Here is an 8749-nt window from a genome sequence, read left to right as displayed (position 1 = left end):
CCTGTGAGGTTGGGCTGGGTTTGTCCCATACATGCCCCGATGAGGTGTGAACTGCCCCTCTGTTCCTGGAGAGTTTTGTCTGGGCTTGTTTTAAGCCATGAGGATACGTTTTCAACCTCATAACTGTATACATGAAATTACAACCTATAACATTACTATAACATTACTGTAACAACAATGCTCAGTGCATCATTGAAGGTGGAAGGGATAGCTCAGTGGTTTGAGCATGGCCTGCTAAACCCAGGGTTGTGAGTTCTGGGCCAAAAATTGGGGTGATTGATCCTACTTTGAGCAGGGGGTTGGACTAGATGACCTCCTGAGGTCCCTTCCAACCCTGATATTCTATGATTCTTTGAGCCTTCTGAAGACACCCAATATGACAAACTTTGCATTGGATACCACACAATCATATTATAAGGATGAACATGGGGTGCAGGGTGTTCCCCAGAGATACAGGGTGTCACAGCTACCTACGCCAACAGGAGGGCTTCTTCCATCGACATAACGCTGTCTACACTGGAGGTTAGGTCAGTATAACTGTGTGGCTCAGGGGTTTTTCCACACCCCTGAGTGATTTAGTTATACCAGCATAACTTGCTAGTGTAAACCAAACCTGTGACTGGGAGTTTTAGAATCCTGTCTCTCTGGCTCCCTCCATGCCTTAGGTTGACAGAAACTCTATTTTCCTGCAGGGGACACTGCTGCTTAATTCTGGACAAAATCAGATCTGATAGGTAAATTCTACAGTCAGGAACAGATTACAGAAATGGGGAAATCTGGAGAGGCATGAAAATGCTGTCTACAAAACAGGGAAACATTCCTTCTGTATTTCATGAGGCTTCAGTTCATTTGTTCAAGTGTTTGCATCAAACTGAAATTAACTTTATTTTCTAAAAGTGTAATGATAAATGCCTTCAAAATATGTTCTTTGTGTGAATGGATGTATATGACTTTATTAGCAAAGTCCTTCAGTTAGCCAAACAAAAAAGCAACTTCACTGTTGCAATTATCAGGAAAAGATTCCAAGTCCAGAACTGTTTGAAATTTGTCTTATGAATCATAAGATATTTGAATGTATTTATTCCAACAGCTTCCGTACAAGATTCATACCGTTAGTTTTGTACTTTGTTCTGTTTGAATGTGAAGTTCATCTAAGGCTAATGTAAAGGTCGTATTGCCACTTTAAAAGGCATCCTCTGGAGTTTTGATCCTACAGAGTTGTTTCACATGAAGCAGAGTATGACTCATGCTAATGGAAAGGGTAAAGAAGATTTTTTTTAAAAGAAATATATCGCAGTTAAATTAGTTTAGACAGCATGACATCAGAGAGTAATTAAATAGGTTTTTGTTGGAATTCCGTTTCCAATTCCTGAGTTCAGGTTTGTAAAAAATTTCTAAGCACCTGCAGGTCTCTGTGTGTGAAATATTTTCACTGGAAAGGATTCAAAACTTTAAAAAAAAAAAAAAAGAAAAAGAAACTTGTAACACAGAGGCAGCATTACGCCATTCTTCCTTCTTGGAAAAAAAACCCCTCAGATTTAAACAAGACTCCTTCAAGCTTTCAGTCAGTTTTACAGAAGAAAAAGGGGTGGTAAACCTTCTCTTTTCAAGAACAAATTCTTTTTAGCTGCTAACTGAGGCCAGGAGAAGATTAGATCTGAATAAATGAGCATTTCCACTATGGGACTGGATACAAATGTTAAACAAACAGATTTAAAGTGTTTTAAACTTAAAAGAAAACTATTCCTGCTGACTTCAGTTTTTAATTTCTTTCATGTTTTCTTATGCCAAACTGGAGGAACCTTTTCTGATTTTTTCTTTAGTGGCATTCAAAGGAAGACCAGAGGATGAAAATCTTGCACTTTCTCACTTTATTGCTTTGGCACTTGACTTGGTTTTACCTGGTTCTAGTTTCTGTAGTGTTGAGTAATTCCGAAGCAGGTCAGAGTAATCCAGGATCCAAGTTAGGATTGTTAAAAGCAGAAGGAAAAGAGACAAATCCCTCGCCAAGGGCAGGTACCTTTAGGACTGGAAACCATGGATATAGTACTGGGACCTTAAAGGCTAGAGCTAAAACCAATACTGTTCAAGCTGGAGCTCTCTTGGCAAAGAATAATGAATCAAAGAAGAGTCTCTCTAGAGAAGGGACCACAGACGCAAAGGTAGGGCAGTCCCCAAACAGGCAATCTGGAGTAAGGACAGTGACCCCAAAGGTTCAGAACTTTGGCAGCAAAGCCTCGCTCAGAAAAACTGGCACAGGGAATACTGATGCCAGTTCTTACAAAACCAAAAAGACTAAAGAGCCTGTAACACAAAGGGAACCTAAAGAGACTTTCAAACATCCCCCTATAACGCCACATGAATACATGCTCTCCCTCTACAGGACTCTCTCGGATGCAGAAAGAAAAGGCATTAATGGAAGTGTAAAACTGGAGACTGGACTTGCCAATACAATAACAAGCTTTATAGATAAAGGACAAGGTAAGAAAGGAGCTACAGCATTTTTGAGTGTGTATGTGTGTGATGCATGTCTGCACATATTGTTAATTGAAAAATAATGATAATTATTGAAAGAAAATAGCTTGACTGATTCGAATGTAATCAGAATCATGTAACTTATAGGCAGTTTTTGTCTTTTCAGTTAAGCTTCGAAGATTCTTCTGGCAGCAGGGCATAATATTTGTATGCTAGCTAAGCAAAACATATAGGGACAGATTTTCGAAGGCTTTCTGATGCCTAAAGATGCAGATAGGTGCCTAGTGGGATTTTCAAAAACACTGGGGCACCTAACTCCTATTGAAATGAATGGCTGTTAGATGCCTAGGTGGTTTTGAAAACCCACTGGCTGCCTATCTGCATGTTTAGGTGCCTAAACACCTTTGAAAATATGACTCGGGGGCTTTTTTCATACTTAAACTACAGTAGTTGGTAAAATACCATTTTATTTCTTGTTAGCCATATGTCTACTGGCATATGGCGCTGTAAAGACAGTGCTATTTCTGTGCTTTTCCAGGAGCAAAACAAAGAGCTTCTTTGTGAAAATGCTGGCCTCTTCAAGGAGAGACCTGAGACTCTGTGGCACAAGTTTCTGATTGTGGAAAATTTTGAGAAAATTGAGCTAGCCTAGTGCACCCCTTCCTCCAATAAATGAAGAGGCTTCATTTCCTGTTCATCACGTAGCTTCTTATTGGTGAGATGGGCAGTGTCACAGATCAGGTGTTCACCTGACTGCTCAAGTAGGGCAATTCGAGCCCAGTGCTGCTCTCCATAACGTTAGGGTGTGTTTTTTCAGGGATTTCAGTGAGCATGGATGGTGCCCATGGAGAGCAGCTCCTGGGACTGCTATGGATGAGAGAGCAATGGTGAGGCTGGTACCTGACAATCCAGTCCAGAACGGGGACACCGAAGGCAGTTAATGATCACAATTTGGCTGCTGTAGAGAAATGGGATGCTGTTCAGCAGAGCTGCGTTCCAGATGAAATTCTTGATTTTCCTTTGGAAGGCAACGTCAATGTAACATGCTGAATTTAAATAGCCATGTTTCTTAACAATGCTTCTTATCAACCTTACCAGGCAAATGAAACGGTGGTTCTGGGGGTTATATTTTTTTGCTCCATCAGAATAAGTTGAGCCTTGTGTAGTTAATAAAGCAGTTGTCCTGGTGCCTGGCAGTTCCTGGAGGATTTGGGTTTTAAAGGACAAATTCACCATTGTACTGTCTATTGGTGAAATTCACCCCTGTACAGGGGGCCAGAATGAGGTCCAGGCACCACTTATGCCCCACTTCAGTCCTATGTCAAGAATGTAAGTGGTGGCTATGCACTGCGATGGCTCACACTCGAAGGAGAAATCTCTGCCAGTTGGCTAATTGATACTTTGGGGCCAGAAAACACACACAGGTGAGATGACATTTCTTTGGCTGAAACAAGAAGAGTTCAGAATGCCATTTCACTACTGAGTCATTAAGCTCCTCTGAGTCTCAGCTCAGAGCAGGTTTTTATGACTGTCTCTGTATTGGTTAAAAGGCTCTTTATTATGACTTCCAAGACTGTGGGCTAATAGCGAGTGATCTTGTGAGTTTGTGAGCAAACTTCAGAAGTAACAGGAGGAATTTTAGAGCTAATACTCATTCTTGTTTACAATAAACTTAAAAGTATCTGCGGTTTTTGTTTTGTTTTAGATGACCGAGCTCCAGCCATAAGAAAACAAAAATATATTTTTGACATCAGTGCATTAGAAAAAGATGGTTTGTTGGGGGCAGAGCTGCGGATATTAAGGAAAAAGCCCTCTGAGACCTGGAAGCCTCATTCTCTTGGGAAAACTTCCCAAGTGAAATTGTTCAGTTGCCCCACAAACAGACAAGCAGCAACTCTCCTGGACTCTCGCACTGTCAGCACTGCAGATACACCAAAATGGGAAGTATTTGACATTTGGAAACTTTTTAGGAATTTTAAAAACTCAGTTAACTTGTGTTTCGAACTCGAAGCTTTTGATAGGGGGAGAGCTATTGATCTGAGGAGTATGGGATTGAATAGAACAGGGAGGCAGGTCAATGAAAAGGCTCTCTTCTTGGTATTTGGGAGGACAAAAAAAAGGGACCTGTTTTTTAATGAAATCAAGGCGAGATCAGGCCAAGATGACAAAACTGTTTATGAATACTTGTTCAATCAGCGGAGGAAGAGAAGAGCTCCTCTAGCAACGAGGCAAGGGAAGAGGCCCAACAAGAACCTGAAGGCAAGGTGTAGTAAAAAAGCTCTCCATGTGAATTTTAAGGACATGGGCTGGGACGACTGGATAATAGCCCCTCTGGAATATGAAGCTTATCACTGTGAAGGGCTTTGTGAATTTCCTCTTCGATCTCATTTGGAACCCACCAATCATGCAGTTATCCAAACGCTAATGAACTCAATGGACCCAGAATCTACTCCTCCGACTTGCTGTGTTCCAACCAGACTGAGTCCGATTAGCATTCTCTTCATAGACTCTGCAAATAACGTGGTCTACAAACAATATGAAGACATGGTAGTGGAGTCATGTGGTTGTAGGTAGCAGCACAATCCCTCCCATTAACACATTAACAAAGATAATTGACAAGAACCTCTTCTCAAACAAGAGTAACTAATCCTCTTACCCCTAGCACACCTATGGTTTAACAATGGTAATAAGAAACAATCTGCTAAACTCTCACCGTGTCTGTATGTCTCTTAGTGGTAGACACATTTTAGCAGTAGTTCAATACTGTCATCCTCCAAACTTAGCCCAGAATGGGGCTTTGAGTAAAGAATTCTGTAATCACAAGAGAATTTTTCTCACTAAAGATCACTTCCAAGGAAATTAAAATTCCATACCACAAAAAACTCTGCTGTTTTAATCCCTAAGGATATTGTTAAATGTAAAGTTAATAAGCTGCATATACACCTCTAAAAAAACATTACTGTTCCTTTAAATGTTGTTCTTAAGACAAATCTGAGTCCCACTTCCAATATCTTCCTCACCATGTCCATTAGGAAATGTTTGAAGAGAATACTAATGTCTGTAAGAGAAAGCAATGTCCCTAAACACTCAGAGTTTGGTGTAAATAGTTACACTGTAAGATGAACTTTTCTGATTAGCTCTTAAAATTATGTGTATATGAAAAAAAATCATTAAATATAATGTGTTGATTTAGTATTTGATTGTACATGGAGCTAGATAAATGCAGAAGCATATTTGTTTCAATGTATGTTTTGTTCCAAGCTTCACCTCTTTCTTAACTATTCACTCTATCCACTGGTATGTTGCAAGTTGTATTACTCTGTATAAGGTTCAAGCTGTTCTCAAGTGCTGGTAGTAAAATTACTCAATAACAGCATAAAATGTAATAAATTATTGACACAGTGCTGTGGTGTAGCTAGCTCTCTTCATCTGCACAATTATAATGTTACTAACATCCTTTGTTTTGAATCCTGTACAATAAATACAATGGAAAGGGAGCTGTCAGTAAGGCAGGGTGCTACTGGTATCGATACCATCTTCGTGTGCGTACCTTTGATCGCCTCCAGTTGCACTTGTTCACCGTGGAAGTATCAGAAGAAATATTTACTGGGAAAATGCATGATGGTAGAGTAAAGGGTTTAGTAGCTGAGTCTGGGATGAGAGTGGGGATTGCAAATGAGTGCCATTAACCTTTACTGCACTGTATTTTGTGCATGCTGCATCTGTTGTAGAAATATTTTAAGGTATGAATTTGTCTTGGGACTATTTTTTTTAATCCCTCCACTGTGGGTCAACGGAGTGGAGAAGAGCCCCCACTCTGTCCACCTCGCCCCATGTGCTGCAGTGGGACGGGGCACTTGGCAAAGAAGCTGACTTCTGCTGGCTTTATGGCAGAGGGGTGCCGCCCTTCTGGCGAGACACAGCGAGAGTCCAGCTCCGTTGTGCTGACTTTGCAACTCAAAGGTGCCTGATCATAATGGAGAATCTGGCAATTATATTTTTAGATCTAGAAGAACTATTGTAGGTAACTTCCCAATGTACAATCCCTTTCCAAGGGTATAAAGCTTCTTCTACCTGCAGGACTGAATATGACCCATCCTGGGCCTTGTGCCAGTGTGATTTTTTTTTTTTTACAGGGCTGGGGTAGATGAGACTTCCACATTTGGGGACTAAAGGGGGAAGCATCACTCCACAGCAGGTTAATATACATTTTAAAGTGATGGCTGCCTGAAGCTGCTCAGGGCTTTGTAATACTATATTAGAATAAGTCCTGGGGAGATAGATCAGTGAGCAGGTGAGATAGTTAAACATGCATAGCTCTGCAGTTTATCCTGTAGTTCTGAAATCTGCCTCATGGCTGTCACCAACACACAAGTGCTACATATTCAAGTAGCTATTCGAAAAGGAAAAATGCCATTGTTCTGTGTATGCTGTGTAAACAGACTCGCTGAACGTACATAAGGATTTTTTGTACTGATGCGTACTTTGGTTTGTCTAAAAAAAACCCCAAACATTCCCCATCCCTTGGACTGAAACCCGCACAACCTTTCCTAAAGTTAGAAAAATTCAGTGAAGTTTCTGATTCTGTTTGATGGAGGTTGGTGGTAGTTCTTGAAGCCTGGGGCAGGGCAGGAGGCAGAAGGAACTCAGTACCACAGCAAAAACCACCCTGAGGAGATTTGCAGCCCAATTATGTAGCTCTAAGAACCACAGAGGCATGTACTTCAGACATAAGCAAGACCAGCTTGTCTTCCCAGTCAGTGGAAGACTGCTCTCTGCAGCCATTTGTAGGGAAAATACGGCTTAATTTCCCCCTTTCTTAATTTCATCTCACAGATTCTAATGCAGATAATTTGGATAAACAACTGCTGGGAACCTCTTCAGAATAAACCTCTGAGCTTCACTCATCACTACGGGCTTGTCTACACTGCCGCACGGAGTCGATCTAAGATACGCAACTTCAGCTACGTGAATAGCCTAGCTGAAGTCAATGTACTTAGATCTACTTACCGCGGTGTCTTCACTGCGGTAAGTCAACAGCTGGCGCTCTCCCGTCGACTCCGCTTGCACTTCTCGTTCTGGAGGAGCACCAGTGGGTAGTGTAGACAAGCCCTACCTTTCACTACAAAGCTGGAACTTTTAGGTGAAATTACAAAGAGATTTGCCAAGAATTCCAAGGATCATAGATTTCAGGCTCCTCCTCACATATCCAGTTACTACCGACTTTCACTGCCTGATCCCACACTGCCACACTCTTTGTGAAAAGTGTCTGCCCCACATGTACTTTTGTCACAAATGCTGCATCAGAAGAAGGCAAGAAGAAGGAACTTTATACCCGGGAGCGTGGCAGCAGAAGACATGATGGCTGGAAGCATGACAATAGGAGAGAGACATGGATGATCTCTTTGTTATGCTATAGCCCTACTACAATTCTTCCTGATTCCATCTCTTTCTGCCAAGCCCACTGCTGTCATTCTTACTGCCATACTTCTTAATGCTGTGCCTCCTACGGCAGCATTCTCCTGTCATGCCTCCTGCCACCATTCTGCATACTGCCCCATACCTCTGCGCATGACAGATAATGGCATAGAGAGTACATTTATAAAGTTTGCAGGCGACTCTAAGCTGGGAGGGGTTGCAAAGCCTTTGGAGGGTAGGATTAAAATTCAAAATGATCTCGACAAACTGGAGAAATGATCTGAAGTAAATAGGATGAAATTCAATCAGGACAAATGCAAACTTCTCCACTCAGGAAGGAATAATCAGTTGCACACATACAAAATGGGAAACGACTGCCTAAGAAGGAGTACTGCAGAAAGGGATCTGGGGGGTCATCGTGAATCACAAGCTAAATATAAGTCAACGATGTAACACTATTGCAAAAAAAGCAAACATCATTCTGGGGTGTATTTACAGGAGTGTTGTAAGCAAGACACAAGAAATAATTCTTCCGTTCTACTCCATGCTGATAAGGCCTCAGCTGGACTATTGTGTCCAGTTCTGGGTGTCGCATTTCAGGAAAGTTGAGGGCAAATCAGAGAAAGTCCAGAGAAGAGCAACAAAAATAATTGAAGGTCTAGAAAACATGACCTGTGGGGGAAGATTGAAAAAAGTGCGTTTGTTTAGTCTGGAGAAGAGAAGACTGAGGGGGGACCTGGTAACAGTTTTCAAGTACATAAAAGGTTGTTACAAGGAGGATAGAACCAGAAACAATGGGCTTACATTGCAGCAAGGGAAGTTTAGGTTGGACATTAGGAAAAACTTCCTGTCAGGG

General features: G+C 41.5%; 1 protein-coding gene across 1 annotated transcript; it reads left to right on the top strand.

Moving 5' to 3' along the window:
- Nucleotides 1-1847: 1847 nt before the first annotated feature.
- Nucleotides 1848-5241, top strand: GDF5 (growth differentiation factor 5; the record flags this gene model as incomplete). The annotated part of the gene is made up of 2 exons (XM_084645777.1): nt 1848-2481; nt 4181-5241. The coding sequence occupies 2 exons, from the start codon at nt 1848-1850 to the stop codon at nt 5047-5049; spliced, it is 1503 nt and encodes a 500-aa protein (XP_084501903.1). The 3' UTR covers nt 5050-5241.
- Nucleotides 5242-8749: the final 3508 nt, after the last annotated feature.

The sequence above is a fragment of the Lepidochelys olivacea genome (genome assembly GCF_965140295.1).
Source record: "Lepidochelys olivacea isolate rLepOli2 genome assembly, chromosome: 13".
Taxonomy (NCBI): Eukaryota; Metazoa; Chordata; order Testudines; family Cheloniidae; genus Lepidochelys; species Lepidochelys olivacea.
Note: the sequence above shows the minus strand (reverse complement) of the source record. Positions and strands in the feature narration are given on the sequence as shown.